Source organism: Fundulus heteroclitus, chromosome 15 (genome assembly GCF_011125445.2).
Source record: "Fundulus heteroclitus isolate FHET01 chromosome 15, MU-UCD_Fhet_4.1, whole genome shotgun sequence".
NCBI lineage: Eukaryota > Metazoa > Chordata > Actinopteri > Cyprinodontiformes > Fundulidae > Fundulus > Fundulus heteroclitus.
This window is the reverse complement of record NC_046375.1, coordinates 7,445,391-7,468,309: the sequence shown is the minus strand read 5'-3', so window position 1 is coordinate 7,468,309 and position 22,919 is coordinate 7,445,391. Positions and strand designations below refer to the sequence as shown.

General features: G+C 42.3%; 2 protein-coding genes across 5 annotated transcripts; one reads left to right on the top strand and one right to left on the bottom strand.

Annotated features, from left to right (window-relative positions):
* Positions 1-619: 619 nt before the first annotated feature.
* Positions 620-6,218, bottom strand: hsp90ab1 (heat shock protein 90, alpha (cytosolic), class B member 1). Its single transcript, XM_012869046.3, has 12 exons — positions 6,077-6,218; positions 4,067-4,210; positions 3,743-3,949; positions 3,441-3,600; positions 3,217-3,350; positions 2,822-3,133; positions 2,584-2,749; positions 2,305-2,495; positions 2,012-2,159; positions 1,654-1,922; positions 1,236-1,569; positions 620-1,152 (listed from the first exon to the last, which is right to left on the bottom strand). The coding sequence occupies exons 2-12, from the start codon at positions 4,208-4,210 to the stop codon at positions 1,040-1,042; spliced, it is 2,178 nt and encodes a 725-aa protein (XP_012724500.2). The 5' UTR covers positions 6,077-6,218; the 3' UTR covers positions 620-1,039.
* Positions 6,219-7,837: 1,619 nt separating this feature from the next.
* rbm25b (RNA binding motif protein 25b) lies at positions 7,838-22,359 on the top strand. 4 transcript variants are annotated; one of them, XM_012869045.3, is made up of 17 exons: positions 7,838-7,973; positions 8,428-8,524; positions 9,947-10,161; positions 10,303-10,360; positions 10,933-11,093; positions 11,278-11,463; positions 11,594-11,677; positions 14,678-14,949; positions 15,769-15,892; positions 17,384-17,473; positions 17,558-17,631; positions 19,054-19,204; positions 19,392-19,806; positions 20,736-21,031; positions 21,121-21,219; positions 21,918-21,965; positions 22,104-22,359. In XM_012869045.3, exons 2-17 carry the CDS (start codon positions 8,446-8,448, stop codon positions 22,194-22,196), a joined length of 2,445 nt encoding a protein of 814 aa, XP_012724499.2. In that variant the 5' UTR covers positions 7,838-7,973; positions 8,428-8,445; the 3' UTR covers positions 22,197-22,359. The 4 variants fall into 4 exon arrangements, with proteins under 4 accessions (XP_012724499.2, XP_012724497.2, XP_012724498.2 ...); XM_012869043.3 differs by having other exon boundaries at positions 20,733-21,031; XM_012869044.3 differs by having other exon boundaries at positions 11,275-11,463.
* Positions 22,360-22,919: the final 560 nt, after the last annotated feature.

Below are 22,919 nucleotides of genomic sequence, written 5' to 3'. Positions count from 1 at the left end.
CCGGATGTTTTTTCCTTTTTCGGACCATTCTCTGTAAACCCTAGAGATGGTTGTGCGTGAAAATCCCAGTAGATTAGCAGTTTCTGAAATACTCAGACCAGCCCTTCTGGCACCAACAATCATACCACGTTCAAAGTCACTCAAATCAGCTTTCTTCCCCCATACTGATGCTCGGTTTGAACTGCAGGAGATTCTCTTGACCATGTCTACATGTCTAAATGCACCGAGTTGCCGCCATGTGATTGGCTGCTTAGAAATTAAGTGTTAACGAGCAGTTGGACAGGTGTACCTAATAAAGTGGCCGGTGAGTGTGTGTATATATATATATATATATATATATATACACACACTCCTATTTCTATTATGAAAAATATTAAAATAAAGTATGTCTTTAACCTAAATTGAAAGACTTCAAAATGTTTCTAAATCAGTTACTTTTACGCAGTTTTGTAGGCAACACGTGAGTTCATGCAACTACTTTGGTAAACACCGGCTGAAGCGTTAATCTTTATAGCTGTGTCTCCCTCTAGTGGTGAGATGTGGGCTGTGCAATAATCAAACTGAATATTGATCCTGTCAGATAGACAGGTTACCGTCAACAGAATCAAACGATACAAGACAAGGTATTACATCTTTATTTTTTTTTTGCAAAAAACAAGACTTCGAATACAGTTTGGCCTGAACTCAGGCAAAGGAATCGAACAGTCCTCTCTCCATGCAGCATTGCACATAACATTTCCCCCCTAAAGACTCTGGACCTCATCTGATAATGGAATGCAAACAGTCCTATAATAGAACATTTACCATTAACATTAAAGTTGGAACGTTACTTTAAAAAACAAAAAAAAACAGGGCACCTTAAACTTTTCACAGCAAAAAGAAAACTGCTTTTCTTTAAAGGTCTTGCAGCGCGAGGCTCCAGCGACACTGGCTCTCCACACTACAGGAATGTTTAATCGTTTGCAGTTACTGCACTTTAAAAGGATGAACTACAGCAAAGTGGGGCTAAAGTGTTTGGAATCTGAGTGAACGGTCAGTTTTAATCGACTTCCTCCATGCGTGAAGCGTCGTCTTCTCCTTCTAGAGGTGGCATCTCCTCAGGGACGGACGTGGAGGCGGCCTCCTCTGTGGGGATATCCTCATCGTCGATACCTGGAGGGAAGGAGAAAAAGTGATTAAAAATAAGCTTTGCAGTATAATAGTGACTCCATGAAGCAAATGAAGCGCGCCCTCACCCAGGCCAAGCTTGATCATTCTGTAGATGCGGTTGGAGTGGGTCTGTGGGTCGTCCAGAGAGAAGCCGGAGGACAGCAGGGCGGTCTCGAACAGCAGGACCACCAGGTCCTTCACCGCTTTGTCGTTCTTGTCGGCCTCGGCCTTCTGCCTTAGGGTCTCCATGATGGGGTGGTCGGGGTTGATCTCCAGGTGCTTCTTGGCCATCATGTAGCCCATGGTGGAGTTGTCCCTGAGCGCCTGGGCCTTCATGATCCTCTCCATGTTGGCCGTCCAGCCGTACGTGCTCGTGACGATGCAGCAGGGAGACGACACCAGCCTGTTGGACACGGTGACCTGGAAGCAGACATGGCGGCACGTTAAACCAAGCCCGGCGCCTTCAGGGCCTCGTCAATCCCCCCCCCTCTCCATGACACCCACCTTCTCCACTTTCTTGTCCAGGATCTCCTTCATGAGCTTGCACAGGTTCTCGTATTTGGCCTTGTCCTCCTCCATCTTTTTCTTCTCCTCCTCGTCCTCAGGCAGCTCCAGGCCCTCTTTGGTGACCGACACCAGGGTCTTGCCGTCAAACTCCTTCAGCTGCTGCACGCAGTACTCGTCGATGGGCTCGGTCATGTAGAGCACCTCGAAGCCGCGCTTGCGGACGCGCTCGACGAATGCAGAGTTGGCCACCTGATCTTTGCTCTCACCTGGAGGGACACACAAACGGCCAATCAGCTGAGACGCTTTTAAAGCGAAGCATCAAAGTTACGGAAGCTCTTTGTTTTTGATCATTTACCAGTGATGTAGTAGATGGACTTTTGGTTCTCCTTCATACGGGTGAGGTACTCTGTCAAGGAGGTCATCTCGTCTCCAGACTGGGAGCTGTGGTAGCGCAGCAGCTCAGAAAGCTTCTTGCGGTTCTGGGAGTCTTCGTGGATGCCCAGCTGCAGAGAGACCGCAGGTACAGATGAAAAAACTAAAGATGGACACAGTTTCTCTCACAGTTTCACCCCTTAAAGCTCCACGTGTGTGTAGTGCCAGAGGAGGACCACCATTTTTATTTCTCTGCAGCAGACTGGGCATAAATACCTTCATGTTCTTGGAGAAGCCCTCGTAGAACTTCTTGTAGTTGTCCTTGTCCTCGGCCAGCTCTGCAAACAGCTCCAGGCATTTCTTCACAATGTTTTTACGGATGACTTTCAGGATCTTGCTCTGCTGCAGCATTTCTCTGGAGATGTTCAGGGGCAGGTCCTCGGAGTCCACGACGCCGCGGACGAAGTCTTGTGGAGAAAGGAAAAAAATAAGGGTTTTAGTCAGCGTGCTGAAAGCGTGCCGCTGCTGCGTCGGTGGAAACGCAGCTGAACTTACTGAGGTATTCTGGGATGAGCTCCTCGCAGTTGTCCATGATGAAGACTCTCCTCACGTACAGCTTGATGTTGTTCTTCTTTTTCTTGTTCTCGAAGAGGTCGAAGGGCGCGCGGCGGGGGATGAAGAGCAGGGCCCGGAACTCGAGCTGACCCTCCACAGAGAAGTGCTGCAAAGAGAAGAGTCTGCGTCAGCGCCGGGTCCACGGAGTACAGCGATCTCTCAGAGATGCCCAACGTACCTTAACAGCCAGGTGATCCTCCCAGTCGTTGGTCAGACTCTTGTAGAATTCACCGTACTCCTCGTTTGTGATGTCGTCGGGGTTTCTGGTCCAGATGGGCTTGGTCTTGTTCAGCTCCTCCTGGTCGATGTACTTCTCCTTGATCTTTTTCTTCTTCTTGTCCTTGTCTTTATCTTTGGCGTCCTCCTCGTCGTCGGAGCCGACATCCTCGATCTTGGGCTTGTCCTCGCCTTCCTCCTTCTCTTTCTCCTCCTCTGCCTTTTCCTCCTCTGCCTCGTCGTCGCTGATCTCCTTGTCGCGCTCCTTCTCCACCTGACAATAAAAGAGCAGCGTGAAAACCTCGCCGCTTAACAGTCACCACAGAAGAAGCAGCCTCGGCACGGTGCAGCGCTTACAAACAGAGTGATGGGGTAGCCGATGAACTGCGAGTGCTTCTTGACGATCTCCTTGACCCTCTTTTCCTCGATGTACTCCGTCTGGTCCTCCTTCAGGTGCAGGATGATCTTTGTTCCACGGCCGATGGGCTCGCCTGGCAACACAAACGGCGCGTTTAGCGATTTACTGGGCGGGGGGACGTGCGATTAGATTTTAAACCCGGAACCCGACGCAGGACACCCACCTGTGTCAACCTTGACTGTGAAGGAGCCGCCAGCAGACGACTCCCAGGCGTACTGCTCGTCGTCGTTGTGTTTCGTGATGACGACCACCCGCTCAGCAACAAGGTAGGCGGAGTAAAAGCCCACACCGAACTGACCGATCATGGAGATGTCAGCGCCGGCCTGGGGGAAACACAAGGTTGCAGAGGGAGTTTTAGTCCCCTAAAACCCACCAGACTCCAGATAATAATACTAATAAAGTCTTATATATAAACCAGAGTAATAAATAACAGCTGGTCGGTTTAACTCTGTCTCATTGCAGCACCTGCAGGGCCTCCATGAAGGCCTTGGTTCCAGACTTGGCGATCGTTCCCAGGTTGTTGATGAGGTCGGCCTTGGTCATGCCGATCCCAGTGTCGATCAGGGTCAGGGTTCTGTCCGCTTTGTTCGGGATGATGTCGATTTTCAGATCCTTGCCGCTGTCCAGCTTTGTGGGGTCGGTCAAGCTTTCGTAGCGGATTTTGTCCAGAGCCTAAAAGACGCGGGAAGGCAGATTTTACACGGCGGTCGGAAGAAAACGTGAGCATTTTTTTCCCCCACTCGCCCCACGCCGACCCTCTCCTAGACGCGGAGACCCCGGCACACTTACATCAGATGAGTTTGAGATCAATTCTCTGAGGAAGATCTCCTTGTTGGAATAGAAGGTGTTGATGATCAGGGACATCAGCTGAGCGATCTCTGCCTGGAAGGCAAAGGTCTCAACCTCCTCCTCTTGGTGCATTTCTTCAGGCATCTGCACAGAAGAACCAGAAGTGACACATTAAAATTATATTAGCAAAAAACAACAACTCCAGTTCAGTGACTGTTGCCTGTGGTGCACCACAAGGCTCTGTGCTGGGTCCTAAACGCTTTACATCCAAACATGGGGAAGAAGGCCTTTATCTATGCAGCTCCTTGTGTGTGGACTTTTTCACAAGAGACTGGAAGTTGACTGAGATTTTATCCTTAAATTCTTTTAAGTTGAAAAAGAAAGAATTTGAGATTCCCTTGGTTATCTGTAATTGTTCGACTTTATATGTACCTGTCATTTAACTTTACTCTCTCGGTTCTTTAATGTTTTCTCTTGGCCAGGACTCCAATGAAAATAGGTTTTTAATCTCAATGGGATTTTTTCCCCTGGTTAAATATAAATAAATAGGTGTGGTACAGTGTCTGGCTACAGTGAGGATAGAGTCAGTAAACTTTAGCACACCTAAATCTAACATTTGACATGAAATTGAAAAAAATAGCTCCCCCCTTTAAGAATCAAGTCCAAACTGAGAATCAGATTTTTAAGGGCGAGGCCTTAAAACTTACTTTCAAAGACATTACTGCATTTTAATAACCTTGCATACTATATATAGTGCTGAGACAAGTTTTAAAAACTTATTTGTGGTTTAGATAACCCCAACCCAAAGCTATAAGCGTGAAAAGTAAACTACAACCAGCCTTTAAACAAAATAAAGGGTTAAAACGTTGGAACATCTAGTTCAGGTAGTTCATTTAAAATAGATCATCGTTGTCCATCAAATAAGACTAGTTCCAGATCATTTAGTGTTGAAAACATTGCATTTTGGGTGCAGTTTCTTTATAAAAATGGCGCTACAGTGTCAAACTGGGGGAAAAAAAGACAAGCTGAGGCGATCTGTGGACATAATGTCGCTTTCACGAAGTGCGACAGTTTCCAGCATCTCACTACACATGAGCGGAAGTGTCCCTTAACAAACATGGCGTCTATTGCCCAGACAATGAAACCGAAAACACGTGCTTAGGAGCGGCAAAGCTACGCCGCTTTTCTGCGCAAACGGAGTCGGGACTGCCTGTAGCGACAATCCGACGTAACTCTCTGAATCAAAACGACTGAAACCAAGACCCGGCAGCTTTGACTCTGACAACAGCGGCGGCACCAAGGGCTCCCCGAATCCACACGCTTTGCGTCACACTCCGCAGATGGATTAAAAAACTAAATAAAATAAAATAAAATCCGCTTCAAAAACGTTCAAAAAAAACACACAAGGGCCACCTTTGATCGGTTTTAGCGCAGACTACAAGGTAAAACGTGGGCAACACCACCGCCTAAAAAACACCCTTCAAAACGTGTTTATCGATTACGTAAGCCAACGGTCAACTGATATACAAAAAAAAAAAAATACAAAAAAAAATAAAAATGTAGAAAACGAAACCGGTTAAAATGTCTGTTTTTCGCACCACCAATTCTGTGTTCAGATCCAACAGTTTTGACCGCTTCAAGGTTCACTTTAATCCCGCTGGACTACACCGATTCAGCGGGGTAACCTCCACCCCACCTGCCTGACATCACAGTGCAGCAGTGCCGCATTCACGCTGCTCCGCATCACCGCTGAACAGACCGTACGTTTACGGGAGAAATGTGCTTTTCTTCTCGGGTAAAAAAAAAAAGAAAAGAAAAAGAAGATTTAACGTGAAACGGCCTTGATTCGCCGACGAAAGACTCCGCTTAACGGTTGACATGACTCACGAACTCCAAACGAGCGACATTCTGCGACATAACTGGATAGCTAGGTTAAAAAAAATATATATTCACATCTATAGTTGCACGATAATGAGTGGCGTAAAAAGTCGGCGGCACTCGTGTACGTACCTTGTTAATTTGGTTGATTTTTCTTGAATAAAATGCAACAAAAGCGTTGTCCCCTGCGCTCACTGATGGGAGAAAAAGGAAAGGAACTTTATGTTACAGCATAGGGAGTCTTTATACACGTGGGTCCCAGTGTATCCATCCGCGGCACCTCGTTTACTGCAGCCAGACTTGGAGTGAAAGCAAACGTCAAAACGCCTAGGATTTTTGGGAACCTTTCTCTTACATTTAAATAAACTGTGATGCAAAAGTGTTAGAATTATATGGAAATGTTTAGTTACACAGTCTCAAATAGGAATCGAAAAGAATTTAGTTTGCTGCATTTAAATGATGCTGCTTCAGAAAAAATAATTAAAAACTAAGCTGTCAAACATTTTAATTAAACAAAATTATACAAAATGTAGAGAATATACGTTGAAATTTGTCTTCTGATATTCGCGTGCTATTGTCTCCATCTTGTGGCAGTTTGAGGAACAACAAAAGATTTATTAAAGAAACGAAATGTGTAGACATCAAATATGATCTTTTAAAATATCGGTGCAAAGCAATTAACATATAAATAAGAAAGTCTTTCAGTCAAAATCAAAAGACCATCGTTACTTTCTCGGTTATTTGACAAGGAATACGGATCTTTTTAATGTGATGGATGAATATGTCGAACATGAGAGGGTGTGCTTCGTTTGTTCTAGGACTTTCTATCAAAAACCCGCCCAAGCATGACGTCACGGCCTGTGAAGAGCCATGTCCCTCGCGATACTTCAATAGCCACGGAAATGTACTAGTTTATTATTATTATTATTATTATTATTATTATTATTATTATTATTATTATTATTATTATTATTATTATTATTATTATTATTATTAGTAGTAGTAGTAGTAGTAGTAGTAGTATTTCTAACAATACGGAAGCTAGTGTGAGTCGGTATTTTTTTCTGGACTTTAACCTTTGTATGTAAAAACGAAACAAATCAGAAAAAAAGTTCACTAATGAATCTTGTTGCAACTTAAAAATGATGTATACACACATTTTCTCGGATTTCTACATTTAAAGTTTGAGAACACAGGTAACTTTTATTTGCTAAGTCATAATGGTTGTGTTGAAAGAACTATAATTAAAAAATGTGAGTTTTTCCACTGTAATCTTACAGTTCTATATATATTATGACAAGTGTCAATTCACAGTGTGTGATATCACATGCACGCCTACAAAGCTTTCATTATTTAGACCCTATTGAGCCCTATTTGGACCCCTGTTGTCAGTTTAGGTGCATTTATTACATAGTTTTATACTGATCAGCAATAACTGTAGTCTGTTATTATAATTTGAAGTGAATTGGGCGGCATGCAGTATGATTCTGTGTATGATTGTTTGGATTGCAATGCGCCCTGTGATGGACTGTCCACCCTGTTCCCTGCCTCTCTCCCAAATGACCGCTGGACCAGCGACCTTGCAAGAGTAAGATTGCATTGGAATGAATTTGAATGCTTGTGCACGAACGTGTGAGTCGATTTATTTATATTAGACCTATTTATCTTGTTTATCTTAATAAACATTCAGGACATTATGTACTGAGAACGAATACAGGTTGGGGACTACTGCTTACTATCATACTCATTGTGTAATATTTAATTTAACGTGTCTTTTTGATGACTCTACGAAATGGAAAACAAAATATTGTCCACCACGGTAGAACGTTCTCTCCCGCCCAAACATTCACGTCCTGATGCTCAAAACAAACGCACCTACCGTCGTGCGTAATGCGCTTGCGCGCAAGTGTTTTTGAAGGCCGCGGCTAGCTACAGGGCTAATCTAGCGTCCCAAACGTTAGCCACATTTTCACTTTAATTAAACTCTGTATAGTGGGTTTCATCTAACTGTGCGCCACTTGGTTGTGTGGTAAGTATACGTGTACGTGTTCGCATTTCTTTGAAGCTAATTTTTAGCCGGAAAAAAAGTCAATATTGTACATTAGATAACAACGACTGGGGCTAATGTCAGGTTAGCATAATTTACTTGTGCCGGGTATAGGAACGTGCTCAGTGCTAGCTAGCTAACATAGCTGCCTTTTTTGTTACACTTTTAAGTTTATTAGCAGTTTGTGGAGCTTTAGACTTCACATAGTTACAATAGTTTATACTTTCTTGTTAACCCTAGCTGATATTTAATGTCACATGAGTCGGGTAAAAGCCATTATTGACTTGTGGTCAAACATTGAGTTTAGCAGGAAGTGTTTCTTGTGTGCTCAAGATGTTAGAAACTAACAGCGGCCCAGACCTTATTGAGTGTTTTAAATAAACCTTCGTTGTTACTTTCGGTTACTTGCTTAAAAGTGTTTTTGCTTGTTCATTAGGTTACATCCACATTCAGAATGTCCTTCCCCCCTCATTTGAACCGGCCGCTGTTGCCCCCTCCTGGGATACCTCATCAGTATGCTGGCTTCCCCACAGGTAAGCGCTCGTCTATCCGTAGTCAATCTGTGTAACATAGTTTTTTTGTAAAATTCTTTGAAAGGTGAGTTTTATCCAACACACTGCTACTACGGGGAACTGCAAAAAAGAAATAGGAAGTTTGCATTAAAATCTGTCTCCTCTTGTTAGCACAGATAATACAAATACAATTATAAAGAATTTATAACCCCAGTTCCTCAGTATGCACTTTAATTTGGTCCCTTTCTACTTCCGTTTCAGTACATAAGTACCGAAATTCATGCTTTTTTTTTTTGAGAATTATGGCGGGGAAATGTTTTAAAACTGTTTCAAGTTTTGAAAATATTTTAATGTAACTGTATAGTGCTTTTTAAAACTTTGGTTTGCACTCTCTACTTAAACTTTTCTCCTTGTTTTGGCCAGTTGACTTTTGAAATATGCCAAATTAGGGCCCTTGATTAAACCTAAGCGACTTCTTTAGATATTATGCATTAGTGTCGCATACATTTCCTTACAGTAGGCTGTTTGTAGACGATGTGAAATTCCTTCAAGTCTTTATTTGTCAAATGGGTACAAAATGAATCCATGGAAGGTACAACTTGCCACATACTCTGTACATGGCAGATTGTTCATAAGAAATGACCAAAACTTGAAAGGCAGGAAATGGTGATGGAGCAAAATGCTAAGCAGCCGATAATTTTTTTTAAATTAAGATATCATCAGGAAGGCCTGGTTTCCGCTGCATGTAATTGATCGTGACGCATCTTCAGAATAAAGTTAATTTGTTTGTTTTTATGTAGTGTGGATTCAGGGTCTGTATTACAACTCAGAAATCCTTTTGTAATGTTAACTTTTAGTTCTAAACACATTTAGTCACTATTATTAATAAACTTTTCTTTTTGTTTTGGCAAAAGCTCTCCTACAGCCTTGGTCCCAAATGCATAAACAAATATACAGATTATATGATGACATGACATTGTATGCAAGGCTTTTTAAAAAAAAAAAAAAAAAAAGTTTTTCTGCAAAGGCATCTAAAGCTCTTCACTCAGATAATAATTTCACAATCCGACACACCTTTAATGAAATCACATGTGGTTAATACACATGACCAATTGGACAGTTTAAATGCTGTGGGGGGAAACATAATTAAAGGCATGGAGAAGTTTGAAACGAGCCAGTTGAAAACAAGCATTTTGTGCACAGCTCTCAACGCACTAAAAATTGACAGCCACATGGTTGAGATGGCAGCAATTCAAATATGATTTAGATTTTTTTTTTTTAACAAAGTTTGTTCATTGAATTGACTGTTTTACAACCCTTTCTGGTAGCAAAAGACTTGCGTCCTGGGAGGTATTATAACATTCGCATGTTCTCATAGTTTACCTTATTATTTTGTTCTTGCAGGGTTGTTTCTACTTTATGTATGCATTTCCTTTATTTCAGGAGCTCCAATGATCCCAGTTCACATGGGCATCATGGCCCCGGGCCCTGCGGTCATGGTTCCTTCTGTCCCTGTGGTCAGTAAGCCTCCTGTTCCAAAGAGAGACCTTTCTGCTTTGCGAGCCAAGGATGACGAGAGCAGCGGGCCAACCACCACAGTGTTTGTAGGGAACATATCGGAGAAAGCTTCAGACATGCTCATTAGACAGTTGCTGGCGGTGAGTTGGAGAAAACAAATAACACTGAAGACTAGTACACTTTTCTTCAATTTAATATTTCCTTTACCAAGAAATGGTAGTAATAATATTCCAATGTCTCCTGTATGATGTTTTTTTCCCCCCTTTGTTCCTCTTTTGCAGAAATGTGGTATTGTTTTGAGCTGGAAAAGAGTTCAAGGAGCTTCTGGGAAGCTTCAAGGTAATTCAAGCACCATTATAGATAAAAAAAAAAAAAAAAGGCCACTGTTTGTGACTGGGTAGTCAAGTATAATTTTATTGTACTTTATTATAGAGCTCCTAAGTTTTCCGTAAGTTTAAGATACACCAATACTTATACAGAAATACATTCTGATATTTTTATTAAAAAGGTTGGAACTAGACATCTGTGTGTTTGTTTAAGCGTTATAGATTGTACACAAGCATTATAAACAAAGGGGACGGAGGTTAATGGGGTTCCCTTCAGTTTGGAGAAGTGCCAGATTTTATTTGACCGGTTTACAGGTCCGGATAAATATGGAAATAAGAAAGTTGAGTGTGGTAAAAAAGGTCTGATTATTCTTTTTAAATTATTTACTGAAGACTTTTCTTCTGGTATTTTTGATGAATTTTGTTTGTCCTTGTATTTCTTGAAACGCTGACCCGTTAAATTTTTATTTCCCTACAGCACAACAAAGCTGTCTGGTGTTGCTTGTTGAGATAATTCGTTGAACCCCCAAATCACTGCATCTGGTCAGCAGTTCACATCTAATCTCATTCACCTGTCTGTTGCAGCGTTTGGTTTTTGCGAATACAAGGAGCCGGAGTCCACCTTGCGAGCTCTGCGGCTGCTTCATGACCTGCAGATAGGAGACAAAAACCTGCTGGTGAAGGTGGACGCAAAGACCAAAGCTCAGCTGGATGAGTGGAAGGCCAAGAAGAAGACAGCAAACGGGGTTTGAATTACTTTTAACATATTATTAATGCCGTCGTCTATCTTAAGAACGCCTCACGTGGGTGCTTCATATTGAAGTTTTAAATTGCCACACACACTTAAGACTGGGTGCTAAAAAAAAATCAGCATTTACAGTGTCCTAACTGGCAGGTGAGGGAATGATTTTGGTTTTTGTGTGTTAGCAGAATAATAAGGCAGAAGACGGAGTAGCTGAGGAGGAGGAGGTCCTTGATGAGGAGACGAAGAGGAGAGATCAGGTTGTGAAGGACGCCATCGATGGGTTGATGCGGGAGTATGCAGTAGAGCTCAATGCGCCTTCTCAGGATGACGACGCCAACAGACGAAAGAGAAAAAAGGAAAAGAAAGAAGAGGTACAGTCGTGTTTATTCAACACAAACTGCACTTTTTTTAATATATTTTATTTTTAATTTTTTTTACACGGCTTTAGGGAGCATTTTATCATATCAATTGAGACGTTTCCCCTTTTTCCCCCCCAAATAGGATGACATCAACACTATTGACATCGAGGAGGACAAGCGGGACCTGATTTCCAGAGAGATTAGTAAATTTCGTGACACTCACAAGGTAAAGGGGCTTCATTTATTTTGCAATTAACATTCCAGGTTTTGGACAACAGTTTCTCACGTAGTTAACGTCTAAAGTTGGAATATTTTGATTAGAACAACTGATGTCTGTAACACGCATCCACCAATTGGCTCTCCCATACATTTTTTTTTACCCCATGTGAATTTCTGCAGCCGTCAAGCATAGAAAAGATTTGACACAGCAACAGGCGGCTGGTATTTTTTTCTTATCGCCTCTCTGAGGCCTGATTTGAACCCTCCGTAGTGAAATTATTAGGCGTGACCTGTAGAGATCCATTTCTTCATTCATCACACACAACAAACAAAAAATGCATGGAGACGATGTAAAGTTACTTTAAAGCTAATCTATTCATTAAACCCCACCATTATGATAGTGATCATATGGTGACTAAAGCAAGATGAATCTCAGAGCTTTGGGGAAAGTTGCCAGGATAGGATGTAAGTATCAGCCTTCTTTTCCTTTATACATATACTGGGCGCCCCCCTCTTGAGGACTTGCATTGGGGCAACTGCACAGTTCTTTAGAGACCAGGGCTTAAATTATGTATAATTCGGCGTATGGCATCAATATTTGCTTCATAATCACTGCATTGGCGGGTCCCTGGAAATGTGACGGGTCAGTGAACCTGTGCAAGTTCTCCATAAATGATGGTCTGTCTTAATGGTGTTCATGTTGAAGCACAAGGACTCAGTAACCACTGCAGTGACTTTTGCTGTAACCATTATTATGCTCGTGTGAGGCGGGGGCGCCCTCTCCACAGCAGTCCGATGATCTGAAGACCGACAAGGTACGTGCTCTGTGTGCGAGTGTGTGCCACGACATCCCTCCTCCCACCGACACGCCCAATAATCCGTTTTCCCTTCCATGTACAGAAACGACTAGATTTCTGAGTAAAGGATTAAAAAAGAAGCGCATGGCTCGTTAAAAAAAAAAAATCCAAGTCTTATAATTATAGCACGATTTAATCTACAAGTCACCGAACCGCAATGTATTGGACTACAATGTTTACCTAAATGAACTAAAAGACATGGACACCATTGTACTTATTAAGCCCTGAAACGTTACATTACAGAGGTAAGTGAGAAGAATAGGCTTTCATCATGGAAGATGGCGCTCGTTGGACCTTTTTTCTTTTTCTTATTTTGTCTTAAAGTCCATTAAGAGTTACGATTATTAGTAGCAGAGTTAACACTGCAGTGAAAAGGCTTTAAAAGTATCTGAATTCCTATATTAAATATGTTTTTTTTTTTTTTTTTTTTACTACAAACTGATAATGTATTTAAATATTCTTTTGCCTGTTACTTTTTTCTCAAATAATTTGGTAGATAAGGTCACGATACAGTAGGGATAGCCAGACAGTTTAATGACTTTTACTAAACTATTATGTAACCATAATGATGCTTTGGTTGCAAAATTTGTGACTAGAGATTCAGATTTATTTCATGAGTCAGACTGTTTCCAGTTTCTCATTAATATCTCAAAATGACACAAAACTGCTCTTTTAGGTTTCTGTCTTCATAGTAAAATGTTTACTATAAAATGGAAGCGGTTTCTTAAAAATAGCCCAAAGTTACAGAGATTTTCCTCTACGTCACTGAAAATCAGCAAATGCATTGAAATCCTCCAGATTAAAAGAGGTATCTATACTTAAAACCCAACTAAAAAGAACTACAGCCTGGCTTTGTTACTTTTACAAGACAGATTAAAGCTTCAGTAGTTTGGCACACCTAGAAAATGTCAAATTTTTCCACAGGGTTATTTTTTATTAATTTTTTTGTCTAAGTTTCTAGTGACGATTGCGTACGACTTCATCTTAAAGTCGGATGTTTGCGTCTTTGCTTGGCACTCTTTTCCTGTCTAAAACATCACCCTGACACCAGACCGTTACACAATCTGTTAATCCGCCGCCCGGACGAGTCAATGAAACGTGGAAACTACCGCCGGATAGTGAAATTACGCGGATTAAAACGACACATTGAACTCTGAGGTCGATGCTCACATCTCTGTTGTCACATGTTTCCTTTTCCTGACTTGCGTTACACCCAAGGCTTCTCATTAGCCCGTTTGTTGCTAACGGCCCGTAGCTCTTAACTGGAAATAAGATAAAGTTTTACTCACCAGCAGGATGTTTTTTTTTTCCTCTCTCTCTCACAAATGAATATAAATAAATATACATTTCTGAAAAGCCCACAAAGCCTTGTGTGTAATGCTGCTAAATTGTACGGCTGACTGGGGTGTATGTGTGTGCGCTTAGTCAAGAAGAGCAGCTGAAGACTTCTGCAGGGGTAAGACTGCTTCTACAATTTCATATATCTGTGCAGAAATGTAACGAATGTTCAACATTTCTTGACGTAGAGTTACTCCAAATGCAGTGTTACCCACTAAATTAAAAGGCTTCTGTTGATGATTCTGTTGATTTGCTTGAGCAAGACGAAACTCCCATAATGTTTTTCCCTTATATACCGTGTGACCTGCTTTCCTCCCAGGCCTAACTTAAAAGGCTTGTAGGGGCAGCGAAGGGCTGAGTCCATAGTTCAACACCTGTAAGTCACAAACAACTAGTTCAACCAAAGGCTGATGTCTGTTTTTGTTTTCTTTTCGATGTTTTTTTCTTTGTTTTTTTTGTTTTTTTCTTGAAAGAAGGGATCTTAAGGAAGAAAAAGCATTTTCATTTGCTGCATTTATCTTGTTATGAATGCCAAAAATCAAATGTGTCCCACAGATCTTTTTCTATTTGAGTGGTTTCCAGTTGCATTCTTGCTAAAATGTAGCGATGAAGCGACAAAGCGCACCATAGGTGAACGAAGTCTCCCTGTGAGTGGGAGTCTTCAGTGGCTTCATAGTTCTTAGGGCATGTCCCCTTGGAAACCTCCCAAAAATCTGGAAACCACTTGATCTGTGCACATATGGCAGCTTATTGCAAACGCCCGCTGGATGTCAAAGGGCAAATTGTGAACCCGCCTGTGTTTTGCTCCGCAGAAACTAGAAGAGGAGAAAGACAAGCGGGAGAAGGAGCGGCTGGAGTTCGAGCGCGAGAGGAGGGAGCGCGAAAAAGAGCGCGAGCGGGAAAGAGAGCGGCGGGACCGCGAAAGGGAGAAGGAACGCGAGCGGGAAAGGAAGAGGGAGCGGGACCTGGAGCGGGAGAGAGACCGGGACCGAGACAAAGAACGGGACCGCAGGACCAGGGAGACGGAGCGAGAGAGAGAGCGAGACTGGGAGAGAGACAGGAGCGCCGAGCGCAGCCGATCCAGGTGATGGGAATGGATCAGGAAACGTGTGGGAAGTAAAACGGGCGATAGAAACGTGTTTCTATTAGCAGTTACCGGTAATTGTGAGGAAACTTCACGTTTTTTTTTTTTTTTTTTTAAGTTGCTTTACAAAAATTAAACGTCAGGCTTTCAAATTTTTTGTTTCATAATTGATGTTAGGCCAAAAAAATATATTTTCCTCATATTTTCTGCACTTTTCTATAGGGTGTGTAAAATATATTCATTTACAGGTAAATGTTAACTGCATGTTCAGAAAAATACAGACTTTGTTGAAGAGGTAGAGGTCTCAGAAATCGTTTTAAAAAATGATAGTTTTGGAGTTTCAGGGTTAAACCTGACTATGTAATTACAGAATGTACTTTACAAATTTCAATGCACATCAAACTGGGATATTTATTTGTTTATATAATTATTTATTAATTATTTTTCTTTAATCAAACGGCAACAAAAAATAAACTTTTGCAGCTGATCTTAACGGATCAGAAATTAACTTTGGGGAAGTTTCCCTTAACATGGCTCTTCAGGTCTAAACATGTTAACTTGCTTAGATTTATCTTAGGTTTAGATTTTAAGTTATATTTATCTTTATGAGATACTTTGATCTATGGAGATCAGTTAATCGAAACGTAGTCATAAAGCACCCTTCCACACCCTAACCACTATGAATTAAACATGAAGCCATGGTAAAAAAAACAAACAAAAAAAAAGTGCATCTATTGGCTGGAGGTGTTTAGGAAACACAGCATCTAAAGAGAAAAGTCTAATGTATCCTCAGCCTCTTTTTTTTGTTTTTGTGTTTAGGGAACAGAGCCGAGACCGAGAAAGAGAGCGGGACAAGAAGCGGGACCAAGAAGATGAAGAAGATGCGTATGAGCGCAGGAAGCTGGAGCGAAAACTCAGGGATAAGGAGGCGGCCTATCAGGAGGTAGAAAACTCAGCAAGAAACGAGCGCCATTAAAGATCAAAGGGTGTCCTGTGTTTCAACCAGTGATGGGCAGTAGCGCCGCCACATGTAGCGAAGCTATTAGTTAAACTACATTTTCCAGTAGCTTGACCGTAGCGTCGCTGCTTTATGAATCAAGTAACTTTCCTGTAGTGACGTTATTTTTTTGATCAACTAGCGACGTAGCGTCCACAAACGCTACAAAATCCAGGACATAACTAAGAAATTAAACCAGGTTTGCTATTTTGAAACAACATTCACAGTGAACAATCAGAGTTGTTGGTTGGACATGTTCATGCGCGAGCTTCTACTTTGCCTCTCCTGTCTGTATCTATCGAAACATGCGCATGCGTACGGCAGTGGAACTTATGGCAAGCCGATTAGGCAAATTATCGTCCGTACAATAACGCGCAGTTCCAACCCGTATTTTACGCGAGCGCGCGTTTTTGCGTTTCCAGCCAGAACGCGCGGTGACGTAAAAAACGCGCGCTCGCGTAAAATACATGCGGTGGCGTTAATAACATTTGGTGGCGTTTTTTGCATATTATATTATCAGGAGGTTGTCTTTTATGTGCTCAGCCACTAGATTTAAAGGTGTTTTACCAAATTAGAACACTGCAGCACCAGACACAACCAGGAGGTCCCTGATCGTTGGGGAAAGGCAGAAAGAAGATGCACCTTCCTTTCTGATCCTGTTTAAATCCTGCTTAGTTCAATAATAAAGTCTGATATTACACAAAACTCACTCTGCTTGTTCTCCCTACTTATGCCCTTGGTGCAGAAGATAAATGAAATCTTTAACAGAAATGTTATTATTAATTCTGAAAATATTATCATGTGAATATAAATACAAAGCATACAGAAAATGCAGCTTTATTAAGTGACCTGGTTTATTTTATTTAGCTTTTAATTTCTTTTCAACATTTAGTGAACAAGCAGAGTGAGAACACTACACAGTACCTTTAATTTGGTACTAATAACAGTAGTTTGTTTCATAGAGTACTGGGTACTGTACTAGGCAAATAACCTTTTTGTTTTATTTCTAGCAGTAATTACTTCAGTTTGTATTTTATTATGCTGCTCATAAAGCAATGTCTACACTGTGTTAGGGCATTGGCTGATCTTTAATAAATGTTTTAACCAGTGTATCAGACTCATTTTCGGTTGGTACAACGTTAAGTAGCTTCTGATGTAGTTAAGCTACTTTTAACACATTTGTGTAACTTAGCTTGCTATATTTCTATAGGTGGTAGCTTTTGTGTAGTGAACCTTAAGTTATTGTTGAGTAACTGATAGCTTAGCTCACTACACTGGACAAGTAGCTTGCCCAACACTGGTGACAAGACTTCGCTTTGCTGCATCGATTATTGAAAAATCTTAATTAGTGTTGTAAAGCCTGTAGCTCTTAAAAATACGGCATCCCGTAGCCCACAGATGTGTGTCTGTACTTCACCCCGCATGTTTTTGTGGCAGCGCCTCAAAAACTGGGAGCTGAGGGAGCGGAAAAGGGCCCGGGATTACGCCAAGGAGGCGGAGCGGGACGACGAGCGCAGACGAGAAACGGTGAGAGTTCGTAAATTGCTTCACCAGAAAAGTAAATTACTATCCTGTGTTCCAACGAGGTAAAATGTTCTGAAACTTTATCAGGTAAAAGAAGGCAAACGACTGAAGGAGTTTCTGGAGGACTATGACGACGACAGAGACGATCCCAAGTATTACAGGTGAGCGACGAGACCAGAACGGCCTAAAAAGCTGCAGATAAGTGATTTTGACCAGTAGGGGAGAGAAAAGTCCCTGCTGGTAATAAATATAGATAGAATCTAGTTCTGTACGATGAAACCGCAGAGTTTAGAAAGCTCACTGCTAAACATTTCTGATGCGATCTGACTGCACACGTCAGACTCAGCGCCGTAGAGAGATGCCGCTTGTCGGACTCGTCTATCCGGAAGCCAAATGTAAACAGTAGAAGAAGAAAAAGACGGAAGTGTCAAAGCTCACTGTTACATATGAGGCTCACTAGACCGAAACGCGCTGCCTTGGCAAATCTACGAGTTGCTCCTCTGTAGTTTGACTCCATGTCACACGTACCGCCACCATACTTCTCTCCACTCCTGTGTTTTCGTTTGAGAAGAAGAAGAAGAAGAATTCCTATGTCTGCACATGTGCAGTGCGCGAGGTTGGAGGAAATCGGCTCATAAACGCTCGTAGCTCTGCTTCAACAGCAGGACGCGCTCACGATCTCCTCACGAGGGCCGACAGCATTTCAAATATGTTTGATGTTCATCCGACCGTACGATTCCTGATTAGGAGGTCGTACCCAACCCCCCTGTATACACTACACGATGCAGCTGAAACTTGGCCTGAACCAAAAAATTCTCTTATGACTGAAGAATCGGCCCAAAACGGGCAAAAATAATCGTACAGTGTACGCCCGGCTTAAACTTTGTCTTCAACATCACACTGCAAAAACAGACCTGAAAATGAGTAAAATGTTCTTTAAAATTTGTGTTTTTGTCCTAGATTTGCGCAGGTAAATAAGATTATCTGCCAATGGAATGAGTATTTTGACCCCTAAAATAAGATATTTAGATATCCAGCACATGAATAAGATGATGGAGATGGATTGTTCCTATTTTAAGTGCAAAAATCTTGTTCCATTATTTACCTGCTCAAATCAAGGACAGATGCACTCATTTTAAGAACATTTTACTTATTTTTAGTTCCGTTTTTGCAGTGCAGTGCTTTTGTCCTCTATTCTATCTTCCTTCCCTTCCAGCTTCTGGCCTTCATTCTGTAATTTCCTTCATTTTTCACCCATTTTACCCTTCATTCATGGTTTGTCCTTTATTCTGTCCTTCCCCTTTACCTTCCTCCATCACTTCTGTCTTCATCTCTTCCCTTTTGCCGTCCTTCACTGCTTAATCGCGTTACCAATTTAAAGCCCATGTTCTAGAAATGACTTGTCACAACTTTTATAATTAAATTTTTCATTTTAAAATGGAACCAAAAAAAAAAGTTTTTTGCATGATACAATGTGTAGAAACGCAGATTTTTTTTTTCATGCTGCAAACATGTGACCCAGATGTAACGCAGCAGCCATGTTCATTGTTGTGAGGGGCTGATGTTTCCTCTGCCACCCCTAGGGGCAGTGCGCTGCAGAAGCGTCTCCGAGACCGAGAGAAGGAGATGGAGGTGGACGAGCGCGACAGGAAGAGGGAGAAGGAGGAGCTGGAGGAGATCAGACAGAGGCTGCTAGACGAGGGACACCCAGACCCAGACGCAGAGCTACGCAGGGTACCTCTCTCTCTTTCACTGAGGCTCACTGCCTTTTTCTCTGTGCTTGTGGTGAGGAGGCGGTCTGCCGCTGAAGGTCACTTTCTCCTCTGAGTCCCCCCCGCACATCTGCATTCATATTCAGCTCTCCCTGTCATTTCTGCACCTGGCTGCGGCTTTTCCTCTTACCTGCTTCTCATTGGTCCAGATGGAGGAGGAGGAGGAGGAGCGTCTGAGGCAGCCGCCCGTCATCCCGGAGCCGGAACCCGAGGTGCAACACGAGCGCCACCGAGGTTCCAGAGACCACAGAGAGCGCCGACAGGAGCCGGAGCCCAAGGCCAAACCCGCCCCGCGGCCTCACCACTCCGACGAGGAGGTGGAGGAGGGCGAGGAGGAAGATTACGCCAACGACGAGGATGCCGTCGAGGCAAAACCGCCGTCGAAGCCCATGATGCGGCCCATCACCGCCGCCCCCTCGGTGTCGTCGGCCAGCGGCAACGTGTCCCCCAACACCCCCGGAGAGGAGTCGCCCTGCGGCATCATCATCCCGCACGAAAACTCGCCGCCTGACGCTCTGCCGCAGGAGGAGAACCGGCCCAAGATCGGCCTCAGCCTCAAACTGGGTCAGTTCATCATCCATTACGCGTCGCTCTTATGTTTTAGTTTAAAAAGTAGTTGTGAAAGGTTTTGCGTTCAGCGAGGGTTTAATTCAGTATGCGTTCACTGCAGCCACTTTACTGCAATAGAGTCAGAATTCGCTCAGACGAACTCCTGAATAGCGGCTAAATGACGAATTTCCAGGTTACCCCCAGTAGTAGGGCTGAACGATTTTGGAAAATAATCTAATTGCAATTTAATGCGAATTTCTTTTTTTTTTTTCCAGTTTAATTTATCATGTGTTTTAAAATGTATACAAACAACAAATCAATTTGTTTCCATGCCGTGCGGATTAGTTGCTAAAAGACCCGCAGCATCTAAACTCTGAGCAGAAATTATTGCGTTCTGCCTGCAATATATTTCAATCAAAATTGCAATTTTGACTTTTCTCTGCATTAACCACAAGCAACAAAAATGGCCTCTAAATAAAGATGTTTGTAAACAAGGACTATTTTAAATATGAACTTTTAATGTTTCTATTAATCAGAATATTGTTCAAGAGAACAGCTTTTAGTTGATTTGGACATCAATCCTTGTTGAACATAAAGTCCAACCAACAAGCAAGTCTATGTATTAAACTGATTGGCCAGTACTTAATGCTATGTATGATTATATAAACTCTAAAACAAGTAATAAAATTAGATTATCTCACTGCTGCAACTGTCTTCCCTTCCATGTGGAGGCAAACCCACTTTAAACATTTTACCAACACCTATTGGACGTGTCTAATTCACTAATTGTTACATAGCCAAAAATTGCAGACCTCTGCGATTTGGAAATTGCGTTTTTTTGAAATCACGATTATATTGAAAATGCGATTAATTGTTCAGCCCTACCCAGTAGCCAGAGCAGCTTTGTGTGAGAAACTTAAGCGATGGACTCGTCTCCTCAGCAGGTGCTACGGGGAGCCCCAGCCAGCCCAACGCAGGCAAGAGGAAGAAGCTCCCCGTGGACAGCGTCTTCAACAAGTTCGACGACGAGGAGGCCGACGAGGCGCCGCGGAAACGCAAGCTGGTGCCCCTGGATTACGACGACGACAAGAGCCTGGGCGTGGACGGCGCCGGGCTGTCCAGCATCAAGGGAGCCAACACCGAGGAGAAACGCAAACACATCAAGACCCTCATCGAGAAGATTCCCACGGCTAAACCGGAGCTGTTCTCCTACCCTCTGGACTGGGCCATGGTCGACACGGTGAGCGGCGGCTCCTCTTTAAATCTCGTCTCTTAGCCGACAGCGTTCACGTCTTAACGGTGTTCCCCTGTGTTGTGATCTCGTTTCAGACGTTGATGGAGCGACGCGTTCGACCCTGGATCAATAAAAAAATCATCGAGTACATCGGCGAGGAGGAGGCGACGTTAGTGGACTTCGTTTGCTCAAAGGTACCGGTCGCCTAGCAGGGTTCCTGCGGATCCTTAAAAAGTCTTAAAAGGCATTGAATTCTGTAATGTAAAAAACTAAGGCCTTAATTGCCATTAAAATGTCTTAAATCAGTCTTTCTTAGGTCTTAAAATTGTTACCAGGTCATAAATAGGATTTTATTTTTGTAATCCTTACCAAACAGTAAAATAATTGACACAATTATATATATTTTTTTAAATTTACCGAACGGCTCAATGTAACCATTATTGGTTCCGTCCCGATAGCGGAACCAATAAAAACTGTTGCGGCCGAACCATAGCTGTGAAAAAGAGTTGGCACCGATTTATAGTTTATTTTAGTAGGGAACAAAACAAAGTTTATGAATTCAGTTTAGTAGTTGTTAAAAATATCTGTAATTTGTGTTTTTTTTTAGCTTTCTTCCTATATGGAATGTTTTTCAAAATCTTTAACATGTCTACTGAGCCAGAAAGTAATGGTTTATGTTAAAATAATCATTTGGGTGAAGTTGTCGCAACCAGGTTTATCTTGTTTATCGTGAAGTTGGTCTTAACTTTTTATTTCAAGTGGCATTAAAAAGTCTTGAATTTAACTAGCCTTATGCTGTAGGAACCCGGTCTAGAGAGTGTTAGATTTTATTGATTTGGAGAAACGGTGATGTGAGGCTGATGTTTTTTTTTTTTTTATTGCCCGCTCTCAGGTGATGGCTCACAGTATGCCCCAGAGTATCCTGGATGATGTTGCCATGGTGAGCAATAATGCCGCCGTATTCCTCCCATTTTTTTTTTTTTTTTAAAAACAAAAATTAAAAAGGCAGAGGAAAGGACTGTCTTTAAAGCAAGCTGTATTTTTAGATTTAAAACTTCACTTTCTCTCTCCCGCTCAGGTACTGGATGAAGAAGCCGAGGTCTTCATCGTCAAGATGTGGCGGCTGCTCATTTATGAAACCGAAGCAAAGAAAATCGGACTGGCGAAATAAGCGGAACCACTGAATGAAGATATCCAGACGCCCCCTCTATAAAAAAACTGTTTATACAAAGTGTCGTGAAATAGTCACCCACAACAGACTGTAACATTGATTTTCCTATAAAACAGACTCAGGCTCCATGCACCTCCCCTCCGTTTGCAGGTGCATTTATAAAGAAAAAACAAAAGGCCATGATGCTTCTGGATGTACAGGCGTCATTTGGCTGTAACGAGACTCCGGTGTGGAAATCTGCGACTTTATAACGCCGACTGCTTCTACGTTTTACACACGCTGCCACTGCAGGTAGTCCACAATGTGGCAAACATGGTTTAAGGTGGGAGGAACACGGCCTTCGGTTTAAAGCGAACCTGGACTTCCATGTATGCGTCACCTAAGACTGCAGCTCTTTTTTTTTTTTTTTTTTTTTTTAACAGGGGTATTTATTAGGGAATCGACAACTTGAGCCTTTTATCACATTCCTGTTTAATTAGACACGTCTGTCAACGAACCGCCTCAGCAGGACTGAATCCTGGGAGGAATAAAAAGCACACACACCCTAACCACTATGAAATGGAGCTAAGAACAGGAAAAAATGTCTTTTTGGAGTTGTGATTTTTTTTTTTTTTGTAATGGTGAACATTTGATTAAAAGATTTTTTTTTTTAAAGTGTGTGCAGCTTTCTTTCTCCCGCTTTTAGCACCAAATACTTGCTACAGCTAACTCCTGTTCAAGGAA

Bases quoted from the DNA above. Each gene is read 5' to 3' on its own strand.
- hsp90ab1 (XM_012869046.3), bottom strand. From the start codon at position 4,210: ATGCCTGAAGAAATGCACCAAGAGGAGGAGGTTGAGACCTTTGCCTTC. The intron at 3,950-4,066 runs GTAAGTGTGCCG...CGCGTCTTTTAG, and splicing joins TGATCTCAAACTCATCTGAT to GCTCTGGACAAAATCCGCTA. The intron at 3,351-3,440 runs GTGGGTGTCCTG...TTGTGTTGCCAG, and splicing joins CACAGTCAAGGTTGACACAG to GCGAGCCCATCGGCCGTGGA.
- rbm25b (XM_021319736.2), top strand. From the start codon at position 8,446: ATGTCCTTCCCCCCTCATTTGAACCGGCCGCTGTTGCCCCCTCCTGGG. The intron at 19,205-19,391 runs GTACCTCTCTCT...TCATTGGTCCAG, and splicing joins CAGACGCAGAGCTACGCAGG to ATGGAGGAGGAGGAGGAGGA. The intron at 19,807-20,732 runs GTCAGTTCATCA...TCGTCTCCTCAG, and splicing joins CGGCCTCAGCCTCAAACTGG to CAGGTGCTACGGGGAGCCCC.